Genomic DNA, 23,873 nt, shown 5'->3' on the forward strand with positions numbered 1-23,873 from the left:
ATATCACTGGAGATTCAGCTTCTTCATCATATGCCAACCTCTCTAGCTGCAAGGTTTCCCTTTATCTTCTTACTAGCTAAAAAAAAAATTAGACCATACAATCTCTTCTCTGCTTCTTCTCAAATAAAAATGCCCACATCTTCCCAATCTGGAAATTAAAAAAAAAAACCTTCCCTTTATCCTTTTATCTCACACACTCTATCTCCTCCCTTTCACCAAACTTCTTGAAAAAAATGTTTAAGCCCAAAGCCTCCACCTATTTACCATCACATATTCATTCACTCATTGCCTTTCATTGCAGCTTCCATCCCCATCACTACACTGAAACTGCATTCTCAAAAGTAGTATCCTAACCACTAATCCAATGGCCTTTTTTCATTTCTAATACTCCTTGACCTAGCTTACAGTATCTAGTACAACAATGACCATGTCCTTTCTTCTGAATATTCACTTCTCTCTTAGCTTCTGAGTTAACCTTTTACTTTTCCTCTTTAGACCTTTATGACCATTTCATTTCTGTACTTCCACTGAAAGAAGGCATGATATGTCTTTCTTATACGGTTTAGAAGCTAGAAAGAATTTTGGAAGGGACCTTTGCATATCATATGAAATGTTGGTCTATAACTAGTTTCTGCCAGACTGTTTTCCGGTTTTGGTCAAACAGAATTCTTACCTCAATAGCTGGGATCTTTGGGTATATAAAAAATTAGGTCACTGTGCTCATTTGCTTATGTATACTAAATCCATTCTACTGATCAATGTGCTTCTTAACCAGGACCAAATTATTTTGAAAATTACAGCTTTGAAATATAGTTTGAGATCAGGTAGATCAGGTACTGATAGCATTCTATTTATTTAGTCCCTTACCTTCTTTTCTTTTTTTTAATTCAGATTTAACCAGGTCTGAGAGGAGTAAATTGAGGTCCTTCACTTATAATTTTATTGTCTATTTCCTCCTGTAATTCTTTCAACTTTTCCTTTGAGAATTTAGATGTTATATTTCTTGGTGTACATGTTTAGCCCTGATATTGTCTAAGGCACTTTTAGGAAAATGCAGTTTTTCTATTGATCTCTTAATTAGATCTATTTGTACTGCTGCTTTGTCTGAGATCATGACTGCTACCTTTGCCTTTTTTACTTCAACTGAAGCATAACAGATTCTGCTTCAGCCCTTGTTTTAACTCTGCGTCTATCATTCTGTTTCAAGTATGTTTCTTGTATTTGGTGGATTCTGGTTTCTAATCAATTCTACCATTCTCTTCCTTTTTATGGAGAGTTCATCCCGTTCAGATTCAAAGTTATGACTATATTTCTCTCCATCCTATTCTCATTACTCTTCCTTCTCTTTTTCCCCCTTTTTCCTCTTTAAGAGTGTGTCTGGGGGGCAGCTAGGTGGCGCGGTGGACAGAGCACCGGCCCTGGATTCAGGAGGACCTGAGTTCAAATTCGACCTCAGACACATAACACTTACTAGCTGTGTGACCTTGGGCAAGTCACTTAACCCCATTGCCTGGCCAAAAACCAAAAAAAAATAAAAATTAAAAAAAAGTCTGTTTGGCTCCTGACTACTGCCTCTCTTAATTTGTCCTTCCACTTATCCATCCCTAACCCATTTCTCTTAACAACTTTCTCTTTTTATCCCTGTTGGATAAGATGCATTTCTGTATCCAATTGTGTATGTGTATTCTTTCTTTTAACCAGTTCAGATTTACTGAGGTTCAAGTGCAAGTGGGGGAGAGAAAGAGAAGGAGGGAGAGAATTTGGAACTCAAATTTTTTAAAAATGAATGTTAAAAATAGTTTTTACATGTTATTGAGAAAATAAAATATTCAAAAAATTAAATATTTATTAAATTAGATTGAATGCTGCCCTACTTACCTTGTGAGAATCAAATGAGATTTTACATGAACAAGTGTGGAAACAGTAGAGTACTATACAAATGCAAGGAGGTATTATTTCTATCATAAGTTTATCTTATTTTGAAGATAATTAATATAACATACCTTTCCAGGTTCTGAAGTGTTCAACTACAACTTCTTCTAATTTTTTTAACTTCGGATGGCTATAAATAAATTTTTTAGCATTGTGTCCTGAAAATTTAAAAAAAAATTTGTCATGTCAAAATCACAATATGTATGCTTTTAAGTTCTTAAGACTTTGATCCTGTTCAGAACTAATGTGTTGAGACCTGCAGTTATTTAATTTTAAACACAATTTTAATATAGTCATGTCATGCTGCATGCTTTTAGAAACAAAAGAAAAAAACTGAGGCTTAAGTTTTGTTTTAAAAACCTAAAAATTTTGAGAAAATAAAATGTTTCAGGAAAAAGGTTAGACCAGAAGACCTTAAAGGTGCTTTATGATGCACTGAAATTATCAAACTCGAGTAAAAGATATGTAACACAAAATAAAGAGAAAAAGCAAACACAAATAATTTTTACTTATCCTAAACCTGAGCAACTGGAGTTTTAAAAACCACCTTTGTTTTAAAAATTACTAACCGCAAACAGGAAAAGTGTAAGCATTTAAGAAGTCTATCACAGGATAAAAACATGTAAATAAATACTAAGATTAATAGTAAAATATACTAAGATTGATTAAAAACTCAATATGATGTAAAGAACATGTTAAATGAAGTCAGAAGACTTAGTTTTGAAACTGGTTCCATCATTTATTAACTATATTTCTCCTCACTTTACTCATCTGTCATCTGTAAAATGGAGTTAACTCCTACCCTACTTACCTACTTACAGAGTCGTTTAGGAGATTCAAACAACATAATGAAAAAAAAAAGTTTTGTAAAGCACAAAAGAGTAATAGGCAATGCAATGAACTGTAAATGTTATTATTTTGAGACAAAAGAAAAACTGAAAATATTAAAGAAAGAGTCTACAAACCTCTTTGGTTGGGATTCCCATCAACAATTCCTGAAGCTGTATTACAATTGGAAAACATGTTTCCTAGTTGCTCAAAGAGTTTCATGAACTGTTCATTCCTGCTAAGTTCATTTTTGGTTCGAGTCATACCTTCAAAAATAAGGAAAAATGTTTTCCATACAATTAGAAACTTAGCAACTTTTAACTAATTTTAAAACAAGTATAAATTGTTGATTGATCTAGACCTGTAATTTCATTGGTTTAAAGAGTCCCAATGAGGAAACATCTCTACCAATGCAGACCTACAACTGCTACGTACCTAACAGTCTTTGAGAGTTGCCTGGGGCATTAAGAGGTTATGCAAGACTTGCCCAGGATGACGCAGCCAGTCTGTGTCAGAGGTGGCACTGGAATCTGGGAAGACCCTGACTCCAAGGCTGACTTTATGCACTGTGCCATGCTAATTCTCAACAAGTATGAATTGTTAATTCACTCAAATTTGGCACAGGAGACATATGAAAATTATCAACAATGAAAATGCTGCAGCAGTCAGGTGAAGCAGTGGATAGAGCACTGGCCCTGGAGTCAGGAGGACCTGAGTTCAAATGCAGCCTCAGACACTTGACACCTACTAGGTGTGTGACCCTGAGCAAGTTACTTAACCCCATTGCCTGGCCAAAAAAACAAAACGTTTATGGCTTTTCAGGTCTGCACGCTCATTTTTCATTAATGAACAACTTTTCTTTTTTCCTAGTAGACTTTATCATAATTATCCATCATTGCATATTATTCCATTATTTTGCTACTATTATAAAGTACTTTAGAATATTTGTTTTTCATATCTAAATAGCAAAAAGTTTATATGTAAAATATTTTATTTAACTTACCTTTAGTTCCATCCATAATCCCACAAAGGAAGATATATAAGGATCTCATTCCCATTTGCTGCAGTAACTCATAACCATGATATAAACTAATGCATATAGCAAAATCTCCTTCAATGATACCTTGTTGTCCACCCTAAAAAAGCAATCATATATTGGGTTAAACGTAAGAAAGCAAATTTGATCAATACTCCATAATGAAGCTGTCATGGCAACAGACAGAATAATATCAAAATCAAATGACTGATCAATAAAAATCTGGCAAATGAATGAGCATATTTCCATTATATATGGTGATTAGAGATCACTGGTGACTCTGGAGAGAGACATTTCAGTTGGATGAGGTCAGAAGTCAGACTGTAGAAACTTAAAAAGGGAGTGAGAGGAAATGAAAAGCAAGCACCAATTACAGACAGTCCCTCTACTCAATCCTTATCCTTCTTGACGTCTCTGCACTGTCAATCTGCACTCTGCACTCTGACACTGTCAATCATCCTCTCCTTGATACTCTCTTTTCTTAAGGTTTTCGTAATAATGCTCTCTTGGTTTTCTTCCTACCTATCTAACCACTCCCTCTTAGTCTCCTTTTCTGCATCTTCATCTACATCACTCCTGATACACACATGTGTGCCCCCAAAGCTCCATCCTGGACCCTCTTCTCTTCTCTCTCCATTTTATTTCTCTTGATTTCATCAGCTCCCATGGTTTCAATTATCATCTCTAATCAGATCTATTTGTCTAGCCCTAACCTCTCTCCCAACCTCCAATCTCATATGTACAACTGCCTATCTAGAATTAGATGTCCCAAAGACCCCTTAAATTCAATATGACCAAAACAGAACTCATTATCTTTCCTTTCAAATATACCCCTCTTCCAAACTTCTCTATTCCTGCCAAGAGCACCACCATCCTCCCAGTCACCAAGGCTCACAAACAGTGTCATCATCAACCCCTCACTCACATCATTACACGTACCTAATCTGCTGCAGTCTGGTAACATCTGTTGTATATGTTTCCTTGTCTCCTCGGACGCTGCCACAATCCTAGTACAAGCCCTCATCATCTCACATCTGGACTACTGAAATAACCTAACTGGTCTCTTTGCCTGAAGTCTTTCCCCATACCAGCACATCTTCCACTGAGCTATGAAAATGATCTTCCTAATGCACAAATCTGACTATTTCACTCCCCTACTGAATGAACTACAGTGGATTAAATATAAAATGCTCTGTTTGGAATTTTAAACCCTTCACTATCTTGCCCCTTCATATATTTCTTGTCTTCTTACACTTTACTATCCTCCATGTACTTTATGATCCAGCAACATGCACCTCCTTCTGCTCTCTGTCTTGTCACTAGCTATCCCCCACACACCTAAAATGCCTTCCCTCCTAAGCTCTGCCTACTGCCTCTCTTATATACTTCAAGACTCAGCTCGAATCCCACCTTTTGTAGACCTTTCCTAATCTTCCCCCTCCCCCCAATCACCTCACCCATTTCTTTTCACCTCCTCCCATATCAAATCAGTCATCAAGTCCTGTCATTTCCACCTTCTATGACATCTCTCGCATACCACCCCGCTTCTCTTCTCTGACATGGCCACCACCCTGTTGCAAGCCTTCATCACCTCAAACTTGGACTACTGCAATAGTCTCCTGGCTGGTTTTGCTGACTCAAATTTTTCTTCACTCCAGTCCATCTTCCATTTAGTTGTCAAACTGAACTTCTTAAAGGTCTGAACCATGTTGCCACCCCCTATTCAATCAAGTCCAATGATATCTCATCACCTTTAGGAACAAATATAAAATCCTCTTTGGATTTCAAAGCCCTTCATTACATTGCCACTTCCTACCTTTCCAGTCTTCTTATACCTGACTTCCCCTCCCATACTCTGTGATCAGTGACATTGGCTCGTTTCTCACACTAGACATTCCATCTCTTGATCTGGAGCATTTTTCACTAGCTGGTCCTCAAGCCCAAAGCACTCCTCCCCTCTCAAGTCTCAGCTAAAGTCCTACCTTCCGCAAGAAGCCTTGTCTAGTTCTTCTCAATCTTTGTGCCTTCCCTCTGAGACCACCTGAACGTACGCTGTATGATGCTTCTTGCTTATACATAGCAGCTTCCATGTTGTCTGCCCCATAAGACTGTAAGATTCTTGAGAATGGGGACTGTTTATTGCCTTCCTTTGCATCCAGTGTGTGGCACATACTAGGGCTTCACAAATACTAGCTGACTGTACATATGGAAAATCCCTCTTCAATCTGAATTCTGCACTGGATCTTCCTATACAGTGTCTGCCCACAAGTACCATTAAGGTACTAATATTGCTCTATTAAATGAAGAGTTTTGTTATGGTCAATAAACGACAATTACAGTAAATCTTTTAAGCCTTCTTCTTTTACCCTGTGTGCCAGTTCCTTTTCCATATTTTCATCAAGAATTCCCTTGCATAAATTATTCCCATCAAAATTTTGGAGAGACAACAAAGTAGGATACAGGTTCAACAATTATTGAGTGTTTTCTCAGTAACACCAATATATTATAATGTCCTTTCAGAGGAAGTCAGGTGGCACAGTGGATAAAGAGTCCTGGACTGAAGTCATAAAGACATGAGTCTGAATCTTGCCTCAGACACTTATTAATTATGTGAACCCAGACAAGTCACTTAACCTCTAAGCCTAAGTTTCTTCATCTGTTAAATGGAGATGATAATAATAGCACCTAATTCACAAGGTTATTGTGCACATCAAATGAGATAATGTATATAAGATGCTATGTAAATGCTAGCTATTTTAGGTCCATTACTTTTTCCAGCCATTCAAAAGCTTTCCTTCTTCGATATGCTGAAAAGCAATACATATTTCTCTAATATAGGTCTCATTTATGAGATACACAGGAAACTGAGTCACATTTTTAAGAATATGAGCTATTCCCCAACTGATAGATGGTCAGTTTTCAGAGGAAGAAATCAAAGCTATCAATAGCCATGTGAAAAAATATTCTAACGCACTAATCATTTGGTAAAAGCAAATTAAAATAACTCTTAAAGTACCACGTCACAACAAAAAGATTGGCTAAGCTGACAAAAAAAAAAAAGAAAATTACCAATGCTGTGTCAAAATGGTGTGGGAAAACAGGGATTTTTTTTTAAGGCAACTGGGGTTAAGTGACTTGCCCAGGGTCACACAGCTAGTAAGTGTCAAGTGTTTGGTCTGAGGCTGGATTTGAACTCAGGTACTCCTGACTTCAGGGCTGGCGCTCTAACCACTGCACCACCTAGCTGCCCCTGAAAACAGGGACTTTAATGCAGTGATGTAGGAGCCCCAAACTGATTTAACCATTCCAGAAAGCAATCTGGAATTATACCCAAAAAACTATAAAACTGTGCATATCCTTTGACCTAGCAATACTACAAAGGTACATACCCCAAAACAAAAAAAAATGAAAAGGATCCATATATACAAAAATAGTTATAGAATATAATTTTGTAGGTGCAAAAAAACTGGAAACTAAGGCGATACCCATCAATTTGGAAATGGCTAACCATATTATAAGAATGTGATAGAATACTATTGTGCTGTAAGAAATGATGAAAGCGATAGTTTCAGAAAAATATAGGAGACTTGTATGAACTGATGCAAAGTAAAGTGAGCAGAACAAGAAGAACAATTTCTTCTTGACACAATAACAATATTATAAAGATAATCAACTTCAAAAGACTTAGTAACTCTAATCAGCAAAGTGACCAACCACAATTTCAAAGCCCTGCTATCCACCTCCAGATACAGAGCTGACGGCCTCAGAATGCAGACTAAAGCCTATCTCCTTTCCTTTCTTTTGGATATAACTAATGTGGGAATTTGTTTTGCATGACTACACATTTGTAATTGGCTTCATTTTTCTTGCCTTCTCACTGGGTGAGGAAGAGAGAGGAGGGAGAAAGAAAATCCAGAACTTAAAACTGAATTTTAAAACAAAGAAAATCAAGATAAATAAATTGCAGGGATTCTTACACTCAGGTCCGTGAACTTGTTCTTATAATGTTTTGATAACTGTATTTCAATATAATTGGTTTCCTTTCAAAACCATTATTCTAAGAATGGTTTCATAGGCCTCACCAGACTGTCAGAGGGGTCAATGACACCAAAAAGATTAAGGACCCCTTATACAGGAGTTCATTCAACACTTACTACATGCCAGGCACTGTGCTAAGTGCTAGGGATACAAATATAAGCAAGCAAGACAGTTCCCACCCTCAAAGATCTTATATTTTAATGGAGAAATCACATGAGGGAAAGGGGACCACCCCCATACACAAACTATAGAGTAAAGATGGCTGATCACAGCTGTGGAGGCCTGGACCTGAGCAAGAGAAGATCAAAGCAGGCTTATGAAAGCTCACAGTGGTATTCCAATTTTCTGTAGGAGGCAGGGAAGAGTCCGCTTCTGGTTGCTGGGCCTGAGGTGGATGATGATCCAGAAAGGAGCAGAGAAGGAATAGGCAGACAGGCGAGAAGAGAATAAATTATTCTTATCATGATCTTGAAAGGGGTGAGGGGTGGGAGCATCAAAATTACACGATCTCTAGTACAGACTTCCTCTACGTATATTTGATCAGTACTAGCAGCTCTTCTCATCTTTTTTACTTCTTATGTTTTGTTGTTTGAATTTTTATTTTTCTTCATTGTCATTTCTGTATAATCCCCAACTGCACAGAACTCTGTGCAACAGTAAAGCAAAATAAACCAGTATGCAGCAATGCATATCTGTAGCCTGTTGGTAGGGAGTTACACATGCTCCATCATCAGTCCTCTGAAATCAAGATTACTGCATCATCATTTAATTTTGTTTTCCTTTATGCGGTCACCATGTTTCCCTGGGTTTGGCTTTCTTCCTACTGCATCACTTCATACATGTCTTCCCACGTTTCTCTAGAATGTGCTTATTCATAGTATCTTATGTTGCAATAATATTCCATTAAATTCATGTCACATTATTTGTTCAGTTGTTTCAGGATGAATGAGCAACCACTCCCCCACCCCCAGTCCCACCAATGTTTTGCTTCCCTGCACAACAAAAACGCTGCTATTAACATTTTGGGATTTAGGAAGCTTTTCCCTCCTTTGTTTGACCTCCTTGTTTGTTTTCCCTCCTGCATCTGATTTCAAATCATGATTTAAGAAGACGCTGATAAATCTGAGAATGTTCGATGAAGGCAACCAGGATGGCGGAAAAACTTTAAGTTCATTACATGTGAAGATCAGCTGAAGGCACTGGGACCGTCTAACCTGGAGAAGAGAAGACTCAGGACACATGACAGATCTGCTCGATATCTGAAGGACCGCCACAAGGAGGAAGCATCAAATGTACTCTATTTGACCTCAATGAGCTGAACTAGGAGACATGGCCAGATGCCGACAAGAGACACATTTAGGCCGGCTATGAGGAAAAACTTCCTAGAAATGAGAGCCTCCCAAAAACCGAACAGCCTGCCGCGGGCTCTTGCTCCTTTCACTGGATTCCCCCACCCATCAGTGCTCACTGCATTACAGCCCCTTACATTATAAACCACAAGGGATGGGCGTGTACACATGCCCATATGACACCACAAAAAGGTGCTGCCGTGAATACTGTGGCGCTTACTGGGCTAAAGCATGCTTGGGTAGTGAAAGGTTCTCTCCACAGGGCCTGTTAGCTCACTGCCAGGGGCATTCTTTCCCCTGATGCAGACTGCAGCTCACACACGCCCTCCTATTCTACGGGACGTTTATCAGTGTCATCACGTAAGTTTGCAACACGGGCTTCCTCACCACGTCCTCACGAGGATCCCAGTAAAATACAGTGGCTGTCAGCTGGTGATTTCTCAGTCTTGCATGTCATCTTTTTCAATCACACATTTCTTAAATGAAATTCTCACTACTGCTTCTCTGTTTCAATGTGGTATAGCTTGACACACCAACCAGGCACCTATGCATTGTAATTTCTCCAAAAACTTCAATTTCTTTAACATTTAGGAATTTTCAGAGACTGTGGTGTTACATGACACAGCTATATGGTATCATCAGAAGAACACTGGTGTTAAAAAGATGGGCCTTTGTTTCAGGGAGAAACTAGGAGTCACTAAAACAACGTTGCAGTTTCCCAAATGCAGTCCTTCCTGTTCTCCCTCTGCTTGTTCAATTTTGGGACCTAAACAGTGTCCATTTGGAGCATTTTCTTATATAGCATAAGTATACTTCCAACTCTGTCCATCGGAACATCTCCCTCTACATACATATACATACACACACATAAACACATATATACCTACACACAGACACATAGAGAGACATGCTCTCACATACAGACTATATATTTACTAGCATCAAATTGCCTAAAAGATATAAAATCCAAGATCTCACTGTACTTAGTTTATTGACTATACAAAAGCACTGATTTGGTAAAGGAAGATAAAAGTTTAAATTTAAAACTGAACTGAGAACATTAAACCATTTTAGTTGTCTTCATATATCTTCAGCATCTATTTAAATCCTAATTCATTTCCTGATGATATGATTTTTAATTCCTTTTTTTTCTTTTCCAAGGCAATTGGGGTTAAGTGACTGGCCCAGGTCACACAGCTAGTATCATGTGTCAGAGGTCACATTTGAAGTCAGGTCCTCCTGACTCCAGGGCCCGTGCTCTATCCACTGCGCCACCTACCTGCCCCCTGGTGACATGATTTTTAAAGCAAAAATCACTATGTTTATACATTACCCTGGCACCAAGAGGAAAAATCAGTTCATCATTTTATAAATTATTTTAAAAACACTTACCAGAATATGAGGAGATGAGTTTTTCCTAAATAGATCTCTTGCCAAAATTATCTGATATTTTGTAAGGTTGGGTATATCCTGTCGCATCAGAACCTTAACTCTAATCAAGCGATTAGCAAATACTTCTAAAACCTGTAGATTAAAAAAAATTTATATAAAGATGTATTTGCTAAATATAACTTAGACATATTATAACCTCATTTTCATATATGCTCACCAATTTTCTTACTCTAAGGCTGGTTCAATTTAAGTGTGAGATACAATTAAAACAAACATTTAATATTTTCAAGTAAACACAGAAAACAATTAAAGTAGCCATAGAAGTTAAGTACAATAGAAAAGCAGGACAATATTGGTACTAGCATGTTAAACTTATTATATACTAAGAAAAAAAATAACCTCCCACCCTTTGAAGGATGTCCATATGAAGGACATCCCCATCCCTCAATCACCCAGGCTTGCCACCTAGGTGTCATCCTCAACTCCTAACTTTCTCTCACCCCACCCCCTCACATCTAATCATTTGTCAAGTCTTGACATTTCTACCTTTGTAACATCTCCCATATATGTCCCCTTCTCTCCTCTGACTGCCATCACCTTAGTGCAGGCCCTCATCACCTTGACTATCTATTACTTTTGTTTTGTTTTTTTGGCAAGGCATCGGGGTTAAGTGACTTGCCCAGGGTCACACAGCTAGTAAAATGTTAAGTGTCTGAGGCCAGCTTTTAACTCAGATCCTCCCGATGCCAAGGCCAGAGCTCTATCCACTGCACCACCTAGCTGCCCCTTTTGACTATCTATTACAATTCAAGTCTCTTTCCACTCCAATCCACCCTGCACTCAGCTATCAAATTAATCTACCTAAAATGTAGGTCTGACCATGTCAGTCAGCTCCACTGGCTCCCTATCAGCTCCAGGAACAATTATAAAATCTACTACTTGGTGCCCTCCGACCTATCCAGCCTTCTTAAACCTTGCTCCTCCCCACGTACTCGGTAAGCCAGGGACACCGGCCTTCTGGCTCTTCTTGCACAAGACACTCCATCACCAGTCTCCAGTCATTTTCAATAGCTGTCCTCCATGACCAAAACAGCAACTCTCCTCATTTCCACCTATCTTCCCTGGCTTCAAGTACCAGCTAAAATTCCCTATTCTATGGGAAGCCTTTCCTGATTCCTCTTTAATGTGACCTCCTCTGTTGATTATCTCTGAATTATCACACACATAGAGATGTATCTATAATGTGTGCATACACACACATGTGCAATGTGTGTGTATCTTATTCACGCATATTGTTTTCATGCCATGTCCTCATCAGACTGGGCTCTTTAAGAGCATGAACTCTCTCCTGCCTTTCTTCCTGTCCCTGGCATTTAGTACAGTGCGTGGCAGCACAGCAGGAGATCGATAAATGCTTAGTAAGAGATACAATGTCTTCATACCCATTTTCTTTTGTGCTCTTCTTTACCTACGGAAAAGCTGTCATCGAGGCACCTGTACCCCAGAGGCCATAGGCCTTGCACAGGCCCAGGCTCCGTCACACTCTGCCCGTAATGCAGAACGAACGAGGCTTAAAGCCAAGATTCTTTGTGAGCCACATCGATGTCCTCATTCCCTCTCCCATCTTTCACCTCTCCCAGCTCACTCTAAGGATAGAGGAAGACCATCTGCACTGTCTGCTAGCCAGAGTGAGAGGTGGAAGGACGTCGGAAATGGAACCACCACCAACTTCTCTTCCCCTCCCCACCAATGCTCGGCTTCCCTCTACCAGCTTCCAGGTGAAGGAACAAATAGAACCAGCCCAACTCTTTCCATTTGGAAATTGTGAGCCTCTTTCTCCATCAGTAACCCATGACTGCCCCTATGATTTCTCCTGCTTCTCTCCCTATGCCTGTGATAAGTAATCAGTGAACATCTAGGAGGAAACGAATCCCTTCCCCCTCCTCATATTCTCTCATCCCTGTGCCCCTCCAGCCAGCCCCACCCACATCCCACTCCAAATCTTCCCAACCCTTTCACAGTACTTTCTGAAATTCCTGGTTGTGAACACATTTCCCTTTATCCTGGACCTCCTTCTCTCACATTCTTTCCAACTACTGGCCTTTGGTGAGACTTAACTCTCCTAACAATACAGCAGGCCTGGCTTTTCCTTTTCTCAGCTCATCACTCTTACTGGTTCTTTAGGGAGAGTTGGAATATTCTTTGCTCCCCATTGTCACTTCCACATTCATCCTTTGCTTCCTTCACTCAGTAACCTTTCCTCTGTTGAAGACCACACCATTAAAATTTTCTATCCAATCCAATTATCTATGGTAGCTGTAGAATACTGAGACCCCAGGTCCTTCTCCCTCCTTTCTAAAGGGTTCAGTACTTGGCTCAACACCTTCCTCTCCTCCCCAATCTACATAAAAACTCCCTCAAAACCCAATGGAGTTGGGGCAGCTAGGTGGCACAGTGGATAGAGCTCCAGCCTTGGAGTCAGGAGGACCTGAGTTTAAAGCTGGCCTCAGACACTTAATCCTGATTGCCTCACCAAAAAAAAAAATCCAATGAAGTTAAAATCAGAAAGATGACAAAGAAGGAAAATAGGAAAACAACAATTGTTGGAGGGGTTGCAACAGTGCAGGCACATTAATGTACGGATGGGCTAAGAAATTCCAGCCTCTCTAGAAGTTTGACCTCTACCCCAAAAAGTCCCTAAAATACACATACATACATACACACACACATACCAGTACTAATCAAAGACAGGGGAAAAGGACAAAAATATGCTACAGCGACATTTTTTTGTCTTAGCAAAGTACTGGAGACAAAGTGGATGCCCACCAGTTTGGAAATGGCTAAATAAATCATGGTATCTGAGCATAATGGAATATTATTATGTTATGAGAAATAACAAATATGAATTCAGAGAAACCCAGGAAGATTTATATGAACTGATGCTGAGTGCAGTAAGTAGCAGGACAACAATTTCCATGACAACAATAAATATATTTCAAAAGTGTTTTCATTTACACTAGAAATCTGATCAATATAATGACCAGTCATGACTTTAGAAGACTGAAGCACACCTCTCACATTTTGGCAAGAGAGAGAACAATGAGAATTAGAGGACTAAGGTATAAATACAGTCGACATAGTTAATATGTTGATTTTCTTTTTTTGCTTGATCATGCTTATCTTTTACAAGGTAGGGCCTCTATGAGGGAATAGGGAAGTGAATTAGTGAAAAGTGACAGAGATTAGACAGAAGGAAACAAAAAGTTCAGAAAGACAAAAAATAAGCAATGTTATTTTGTTAAATTTAATAAGCACTTAAAAAAACAAAGTACACAATGAGAAGCTCATGATTTCATATATAATCCTTTTTACGTTCTTTGTATATTGGGATGTGTTTGTTAATCATTTTTAAATCCTTAACAAAAAAAAAATTTTCAAAGCTCAACAGTGAACGAAAAGCCAGTGAAGATGCCACATAACAGAAATTTAGGAGTTTCACAGCCACAAAGAAACCACTTACCTGTATATATGTGTTCTGGATTGTTACAAGTTCTTCTCCAAGGGGAACAAGCAGTTTTTCAATTTGTCTTTCATGAGTGAAGGGCAAAATATCTGACGAGTCTTCAGAACGAAGCTCTATCTGCCCAATTAGTAGATTTGAAACAACCTGCTGTACAGCCTATACAGTGTTAACAAAAAAAATCAAAAGTCATGAGACGTGCACTGAAACTGGATCTACAATAAAAGAGATGAACACGCATGTGGAACAACTACACCAAGTATAAAAGAGTTCACAATGCAGGCAGAAGCTCACATACTAATGAGCTGCAACAAAGTGGGGAGAAGTGAAGGACAACCCCCTCCCAAATAGGTGTGACAAAAGAGGAGGAAGGGTAGGGGTAGGGAAAAGATTAATTCCTCTGCTGAAGGGGAGAAGAAAGGTGGAAAAAAAGGAGAGGGAACATAAGTAAGGAGGATGGCAAAAGCAGCAATCTTTTCCCTTGGGAACTGCCACACTATGAAGACATGATGATCTGCTTATCTACAAGGGTCCCAGCTGCACAGTTTACCAGTCGGGTGCAGACTGACTGGTACCTTTCTTATAGCTGGTTAGACCCTCAAGGTCACACTGTAAGAGTCCAGCTACAGGTGCAAATAACAAATTATGTCAACTGGGTGGGATGGGGGAGGTCATCCTTGACCTTGGCCCTCCACACAGTCCCATCCAATGTCTCTGGAAAATATGGCAACTCAAGAAGACAGGTTCAGGTTGGCTTCAGGGCAACAACAAAAAGTCAAAAAGTAGCCAATTTAAATTATAGCCAGATTTAAAATGCTCTTAAAAGCCTGACACCACCATCAGAAGCCAAAAGTGGTTTTGCAAAACACTGAAATTTCTCACTTTTAGAATGCTAAGGACCACCTACCAAATCCATAAAAGTGTACCAGACAGACGAGCTGATTGGTTTTGAGAAGCTACTCTTTCATTCATCTCTCTTTTTACATCTTTGTAAACAGAAAGGGGAAGAGGGAAGGATCACAGAATCACAGATTTACATCTGGTCAGGAAGGGATCTCAAGAGTCTTCTAGACTAATCCCTTCATTTTACTGATAAGGAAACAAGCCCATACAGGTTAAGTGACTTTCAAGCTCACAGACCCAGGAAAGCACCAGAACTGGGATTCAAATCCACGTCTTTTGACTACAGAGTCAGAGTTCTTTCAACTATAGAATGCTGCCTCCCTGGACACAGTAGAAAACAAAAGTGATTTCAAACCAATATATATCAATAAACACGTGATTTAAAAATCAGTATACCAGAAATGGCATATTATAGTGGCAGAAGAGGTTTTCAAAGAATCTTTTCCCCTTCCCCCCACTCTCAGGATGCCCCACATCCTGTGGCATAGCCTTCCCAACTGTGAGGTATGCCTCTGGTTGGTTGGTTGTTTTTGGTGAGGAGATAGGGGACGGGGAAAAATGGAAAGCAATGATAAAAAGTATCAGATATTTTTTGGATGCAGTTCCCATATCTCCAACTGACAGGGAATGTAGCATGTAAGTCATTTAATATAGTACGTACTACAGGTACAGGTACAAATCTGACATTGTCAACATCAGTCAGCACAGGCTTACTTGAAAGTCAGCTACTATAATGAGTTGTGACAATATACCACTCGCTGCATTTAAAAGTGAAATGTGAAATCTCTTATTATTCTTTGTCACTGAGTTAAAATACTATAATATTGGTTATGTTTCTAATATCACTCATTTCGGAATGCCTGTTCCCTAATCCTGCAGCCTCTAAAAAAGTGAAGTAGTTCTCTAGTAACTGAGGAGCAGTTACAATCATTTGAAATTATTAATAAGTAAATATTAATATAACTACTTGAAACTTTGTTGCCTCTAATTTTAAACAGTTGAATAATATCCCTTCCTGGTATATAAATGCATAACCTTTATGAAGAGACAAAGCCCCCAAAAGGGGAGGAATTAAAAAACTATTATCCTGGGTAAAAAGAAACCAGCTCAAGGAGACTGGGGAAAGCTTCATGGAGTAGGTTATATCTGAGTTATTTTTAAAAGCAAAGGTAGAACCTTCAAGGCAGGAGCTACGTCATCAATAAAATAGTTTAAATATTAACGTTTTAAAATAGCGGTGGCACAGGCAAAAAATAAATTGGCTAAGGTACACTATAGATTAATTCATAATTGTGGCAACAAATTATTTAGGTAAATTAGGGATGTATGGGGATATTTCCATAATCTTTGTACACGTGCAATATAAGGGAGATGATCATGTCTATTCATATGTTCCCTGATGCCACCATTATGGGCTGGATGAATCGCGGATGGCAGTTCTTATGCATTTCTGTTTTTATTAAATGGAAAAATCATCAAACTTACCTTTGTGTCACTGCCAGGTGTGGCACTGAGAGCCAATATTCTAAAGTGCTTCGTGTATTTAACTAGTTCCCTTACCACCTGGAAAAAATATTTTGAGTATATGTAATTAAACAAACATTTATTTAAAAAAAAAAACACAGTGGATACAGCCGGCCCTGGGGTCAGGAGGACCTGAGTTCAAATCTGGTCTCAGACCAGACACCTGACACTTACTAGCTGCGTGACCCTGGGCAAGTCACTTAACCCCAATTTCCTTGCTCCCCACCCCCAAAAAAACTTTGTAAATAGCATCTTAAGTATATGTAGTCTTTTACTTAAATGTAATGATGACAGATAGTAGGCTAATGTCTTATATTAATAATCAAACCCATGCCTAATACTCAAACCCTGTACTTGGCACTCATTGGCACATTCATGCTTTTCTACATATCTGGCACAAGTACTGCTGCTAGTTTTCCAAAGACCACATTTCTTTCGGGACACTAAATGGAGAAAGTTACACTGAATTACTTGAGCTTTTAAAGGAAAAAAGTGAACACTAATGTCAGTCTTGCCTTTCATTTACAAGTACTAATTTTTGAAAAATAACAAATATTAACACCCTAGATTTAGGTCTACTGTCATGGAAGTCAAAACACTATCAATTCCAGAATATAATCAAAGAATTTATATATAAAGTTCTGTTCTCAATGTTTCACTTGGGGTGTGGAGGGTAGTGTAGTGACTCTAGGTTCTTGTAGGTTACTATACCTGCAGAACACAAACTCTGATATATCCTACCAAACTGGAAACATTGGGTATGGATGGGCCCAGCATCTGAGGACCAACTTCACTAAATTTAGAAGTTCATTATCAGATTGGCAGACCAGCAATGAAGTTTTCAACCATAACTCTCAAATACCATATACTAAGTGAGAAAGGTTGTTACCTGTCAGAAAGGGTGATGATGGAATCACAGGTCCTTATAAGTATTTAAGTAAGAAGTAAAATATGAAAATGTCAGCTTATCAAATAAATATATATACATTCTTTCAAGATGATGTCTGAAGAACAAACTGAGCTCAGTTTTTTGGGGGGTTTTGGGTTTTTTTTGGTGAGGCACTTGGGGTTAAGTGACTTGCCCAGAGTCACACAGCTAGTGAGTGTTATGTGTCTGAGGCCGGATTTGAATCAGGTCCTCCTGAGTCCAAGGCCAGAGCTTATCCACTGCACCACTGATCTGCCCCATGAGCTCAGTTTTAAGTATGAATGCCCAAGTCTGAATATTCAATACAATTATTTCTTGATAAAGATATATTTCCAAATAAATGGTCTGATTTATCTCAGCAGTTACACAGAACATATGCTTTCATAACTTAAAATTCTTTGAAAAGAAAGTACTTATAAGCATAAAGCAGAAATGAACACACAGCTATCAAACTTCAGAGCCCTTCAAGACAAACCTTCAGATATTGTGGGCCTCAAGCAAGGGGCTAAAATGTATAGGAACTGTGAATTTAAAAAGTAAGGTAAACTCTCTTTGTCTTCCATTCATTTTCTTTTCCAAGGACTTTTCCAAGTCCTTTAAAACTCTTTTTACTTTTTAGGCTCATCAGTACTTTGGCATGGTTGCGTTAGTCGTTTTTGGAGAGCTATATCAGAAAGTATGGAGCTCAGAATACACATCATAAAATGATTATTTTAAATGCAACTGAAAAATGTCAACTTTTAATTATCAATTTTTACTCAAAATTAAGTAAACTGATTTCAAAATTGTTGTTTGATTTTCAAAAGTAGGTTACATAGGACAGAAAGTACAAATTCTGCTTTTACATCCAAACATTCCTTTTAATTCCCACCACAATCAATCACATACTCTTCTATACAGTACATATATTTTGCTAACAGATCTCCCTTTCTTCATTCTGTCCATCTATCCAATTCATCCTAAATTATTGCCAGATTATGCCACAAACAATTGGTAGCCTCAGAAGGTTATTGGGTTATGAGAAAAGCTATTTTAAGATTATAGTCCGGGGAGCAGCTAGGTGGCGCAGTGGATAGAGCACTGGTCCTAAAGTCAGGATGACCTGAGTTCAAAGCCGACCTGGGACCAAACACTTGACATTAGCTGTGTGACCCTAGGCAAGTCATTTAACCCCAACTGCCTAAAAATTAAAAAATTAAAAATAAGATTATAGTCCAAACTCAAGAGACAATATAGGGCTTCAGCAATTATTCCTAATTACCAATTAGTCCTAATTAGGAATCCTATTAGGAACTCCATGGATTAGCATATGCCAAGTGTAGTGCTGTCGAAAATAAAAATCTGTAATGAAGAGAGACTGAGGCACAAAGTTTCTAAACATGATCATTTATTAGCAAGGCTTGCAGTTACCAATAAGTGAGATCCCAAAGTCCCTCAGTGGCCAGGGGTATACCGAGACAACAGTGGCTATCTCTGCTCTCAGTGAGTTTATAGTATAATGGTAGAGACACCACATTGGACCAGTGGCTAGAAAAAGGAATTTTGGACTCGGATGTCACAAAGACTGAGTCAGAACAACCGAGCAGTCAATTGACACATGCTTTCCAGATTAGTTAGTAATGATTATAGTCCCAGAAGAGGGGGAAGGCAGGGATAAGGGTAAGTAAGGCAAGGTAGCAGGGTAGAAAATGGCTGAGACTGGTCCAGTGACATACAGCCAAAATGTGTCCATATTAGAGTATTTTTATCCACTATGCAATCTGGTGATCATGACCCCAAAATACTAACAGAATCATTACCTGACAATAAGCATAGTTTCCAAGAGCTTTATGAGCTTCATCAATAACTAGACACTTAATTTTAACAGCAGGACAGGCTCCACGAGAAAGGTCATTTATCATAACTTGAGGAGTAAGAAAAAGTACTCTCTTATTGTGCCATATTTCCTTCCTGATGAAAGCCTGGGTATGACCTGCAAAAATAAGAACAAGTAAGATTTCTAAATTGTTACACTTCATAAAATATGGAAAAAATTGGCCCAATTTTTGATAGTGAATTTTTTTCTTTGTTAACTGGCTTTCAACTTAACTTGATCTCAAAGCTCCACATCAGAGCCTAAATGTCAAAGTAGTTGTTACATAAGAGGAATAAAGACCTGATAAGAATAAGACATTAAAAAGGGTCAAAATCACTAAAAAAAAATGTTGACAAAGGAAAAGGCCTAAAAGTTCATTTTCATTTATACATACGGTAAATGGAAATCTAAACTCACAACATACATACATTGAGCTGACCAAGGTAAATCTAAGCTGAAGTCATCATCTCTTCTAGGTGTCTTAGGCATTCAAAGGCTAGGATTTGGGTATGTTTTTTTGAGGCAGAAATAAGGCATCACCATTCCCACTCACCACCATCACCACTACCTATTTCTGATCAGGTTAGCTACAGATTTGATAGCTTTCTTGGGGATCTGGAGGCAGACTCTTCAACTACTTTAACTACTGTGTGGACCTGAGCAAGGAACTTCACCTCCTAGCCTATTTCCAAATCTGTGAAACTGAGGTACTACTACCTGGTTACCTACATCACAACAAGGACGCGGCGAGAAGCTGGTGAAACAACCTAAAAGGTACTATATATAGTCAGCTATTATTACAAGTCATGGATCTTTCCTGTTCCTCCTTCACGCTAGTGCCTTCCCTAAGAGATTAATCCTGTATATACGAACACAGTTGTCTGCTTGCTGTCTCCCCACTTGGAAAGATGGGGCTGTTTTTTTACTTTCTTTGCATCCCCAGAGCTTGGCACAGTGCTTGGTACTTAGGGACTTAATAAATGTTGACTGAATGAATACAGTAGGCGCTTAATAAATATTTGCTGTGGGGCAGCTAGGTGGCACAGTGGATAGAGCACCGGCCCTGAGTTCAAATCAGGCCTCAGACCAAACACTTGACACTAGTTGTGTGACCCTGGACAAGTCACTTAACCCCAATCGCCAATCAATCAATAAATACTTGCTGAGTGTATCTGGTGCCCCGGGAAGGGCTAGCCTCAGTGAAGGGATGGGGGTAAGGAGAGCAGTATCCTGATAGGAACACGACACTGTGTCAGTGAGGACCTGCCCTCCCAGCCCCCTGACGCCCCCATTCCCCCTGGAATACCTGTCATCTCGGCCATGTGGCGCTGCGGGATGCCCATCACCCGGGAGCAGGCCTCGATCTGCTGCGCGACCAAGGGTTTCGTGGGGGCCATGAAGACCACCTTGCCAGAGGGGAACCAGCGGTAGAAGTTGTACATGACGACGGCGGCGATGAAGGTCTTCCCCAGCCCGGTGGGCAGGCAGACCAGGGTGTTGCAGAACAGGGCTGCCTCCGAGATGCGCAGCTGGTACTCCCTCACCGGGAAGTTGGTGGGATAGATCCACACGGCCCCCGTCGCGGGGCAGAAGCCGCAGGGCTCCAGGGGCCCAGGAGAGGCCGGGTCCTCGCCGCCGCTCGAACGCCGCTCGGCCTCGTAGGCCGCCACCAGCAGCACTTCATCGTCCTCCTCCGGCGGCTCCGGCTCCAGCTCCGGCTCCTGCACCGCTGCCGGGGCGCAGGCCCCGAAGCCAGCGAGGCCCTGAGGCCGCACAGCTCCGCAGCCGCCCCCGGAGGAGGAACGAACAGAACGAGTGACCCTGGAGCCCCATGTTTGGAAGAGGGTCCTAGGCCTGCCGCTCATGTCGATAAAAAGGGCCTCCGCGGCCGGAACAACGGAGCCACGGACCGCAGTTCCATTGATAACGCAAGCGCAGCACGGAGGAAAAGGGAAAACGCCGGCCTCGGGCCTGCCCGACCACTCAAAAATACCGCGGCGCACATGTGATTGGTCTGCACCCCGAAACCCCGCCTCCGAGCGACGCACGGTAACGCAGGCGCGCAGCCGTCACGCAGCCATCGCTCCGCCCCCGTCCTGGCCCAGGAGGTTCCCAGTTTAGAGCGGGCTCTTCAAAGCCGCTAGGTACCTCGGCTTGTGAAGCCTCTCGAGGGCTGTATCAGCGTACGTAACTTTGCGGATCATTTGCCTTCTGAGTGCATTTACAATAAGGAGGTTTTCTGAAAATCGAAGAGTTTTGATAAAAAGGATGAATTCACACACACACACACACACACACACACGCTGCTTCCACTGGAAAATCTTCAATGGCTCTTTATTTCCTCTAGGATAATAACAATAGCTAGCAATTATAAATCGCTTTAATGTTTACAAAGCGTTTTATGTCGGTTAATTCTTTTAAATCTCACAACAACCCTCTGAGGTAAGTACTATTATTGTGCCCATTTTACAGATAAAGAAACCGAGGCTGAGAGAAATTAAGTGACTTGCCCTAGCTCACCAGGCTCACACAGCTAACAAATAATTGTTCTGTGTTCACAAATAAACTTGATAGGCTGAGACTTATAGCCCTCAGGAACCTGCCTCTCCACCTTTCCTATTGAATGTCGTTCCCCATTCCTAAACTGTTCCAGTGACACTGGCGGGGCTAGCAATACAGGATATTTCATCTCCTGCATTTATGCCTATGAATGATGGAGAGGTGGTTTCCAAAATTTATGTAGCAAAGCCTTCCTCTTTTTTAGCAAAAGGAAAAAAATTGTACACCATTCACTCACTTTTCACAAAATAATCTATGCAAATGTCTTAGCTCATATTTAAATAAAATTAAGAAATTATTACAAAGTTATAATAAAACATTTTAAACATAGGACAAAAATGCTTCCCTAGCTACCCTTTCCAGTATTGGAATCCTCCTTGCTCCTCACTCAGCAACTAATTGTTTTTGAGATTTACAATATCCAAATTTATCACCCAGTTCAAATCCTGGTGGTCCTTATGTATTGATCCCCACAAACTTCTCCCTCCTTTCTCAATACACATAATTTCTGGCTCACACAGTCTCCCCAGTTCCTGCCCTCATAGTAGGGGACTTCAATATATACTGATTTTCCCTCAAATACCCAAACTTCCCAGTTCCTCAATCTATTCAGTTTCTCACATTTTGCTTCTCCACTCCATCTCAGTTACACCCAAGGAAGGTCTTACCCTTGATTTTATCATCACCCACAAGAGTTACATTTCTGTTCCTAAACTCCAAAATTCCTTTATCTATTCACAATCTTTTATCATCGCATCTCTCCCTATGCCTTATGTCTCCTAACCCCAAGACCACCATTCTTTCTATCTCTCAGTACTTTCCCAGGCCATCACCTCTGCACTAGCTTCATTCTCCCTTCTCAATCTCTAGCACTTGGTGACCCAGTTCATTACTATACTATCTTCTCTCAAATCTTTTCCCTCCTTGGCCTATTATCCAATTAAACTTTCACAAATGAAACCCTGGATTACTCCCATTGTCAGCTTCTTTCAGCCAGCCTAACTCACATTCTACTGATAGAGCTGCAAAAAATCAAGAAATTTTGTTGCCTGAATCACTACAAAGTTAGGCTACCTAATCTCAACTGGGCTTTCTTTTCAGTTAACAGTGAGGTTGAGAACAAGTGGATGGTGGTAATCTTGACAGTAAAGAAGTTCTGATCTGATAGTCCACATTCAGACACACTTGAAACTTGACTCTAGAATAGTGATGTCATTATGGTCCTCTTCAAGAACGAAGGACAACCAAGCAACCAACCATTGGTGAGTTTTACATAAAGACCTAGCCTCATATTTTTATTTATTTCATTCAATGTTTCCCAATTACATGTTTAAAATTTTTTAACAATCATTTTTCTAAATTTTGATTTCCAAAATCTCTCCCCTGTCCTTGAGGAGGCAAGCAACTTGATACCAATTATACATACAAAGTCATACAAATCATATAGTCACATTAGCCATGTTGTTAAAAAAAAAAGAAAGAAAAAGAAAGTTTTTAAAAGTATACTTCAATCTGCATTCAGAGTTCATCATTTCTTTCTCTCTAGCTTCATATTTCACCAAATAAAATTCAAGCCATTTCCAAGAGCTCCCCTTTCTCCTCATCTCATATATTTCACTTATCTCCCCTCCACCAACTTTCTCCTCATTCACTCCAGACTCAGAGAAGAGATGTCCCCTCTCTTTGCTGAGGCCAACCTCTCTATATGGACCCTTGATTCCATCCCCTCCTGTCTTCTCTGCCAGATTGCCTTCACTATCAATAATCCTCACCTTCTCTCTTATCTGCTAATTCCCTATCTACTATTTCCTTCCCTGCTTCATACAAACACACCAAATGTCCCTCATTGTCTAAAGAAGCTCTCAATTAATCCTGCCATTCCCATTATCTATCTTTCATTATCTAGCCTCTCCTTCTCAGCTAAACTCCTGGAAAAGGGCACTACCATTGGTAGCTCCACTACCTCTCTTCATACCCTCTTCTAAACTCCCAGCAGTCTGGCCTCCCAC

The 23,873-nt window shown here is 39.9% G+C and overlaps 1 protein-coding gene across 1 annotated transcript in view; it reads right to left on the bottom strand.

Moving 5' to 3' along the window:
- Window positions 1–21,304, bottom strand: part of FANCM (FA complementation group M) — a 115,048-nt gene extending 93,744 nt beyond the window's left edge. The window contains 8 exon segments of the mRNA XM_020986412.2: window positions 2,004–2,090; window positions 2,898–3,026; window positions 3,764–3,896; window positions 10,576–10,707; window positions 14,096–14,254; window positions 16,484–16,561; window positions 19,250–19,422; window positions 20,612–21,304. Of these exon segments, the coding sequence (XP_020842071.1) occupies window positions 2,004–2,090; window positions 2,898–3,026; window positions 3,764–3,896; window positions 10,576–10,707; window positions 14,096–14,254; window positions 16,484–16,561; window positions 19,250–19,422; window positions 20,612–21,170 (1,450 nt within the window). The 5' untranslated portion in view covers window positions 21,171–21,304.
- Window positions 21,305–23,873: the final 2,569 nt, after the last annotated feature.

The sequence above is a fragment of the Phascolarctos cinereus genome, unplaced genomic scaffold (assembly GCF_003287225.1).
Source record: "Phascolarctos cinereus isolate Bilbo 61053 unplaced genomic scaffold, phaCin_HiC Scaffold_3;HRSCAF=262, whole genome shotgun sequence".
Lineage (NCBI taxonomy): Eukaryota > Metazoa > Chordata > Mammalia > Diprotodontia > Phascolarctidae > Phascolarctos > Phascolarctos cinereus.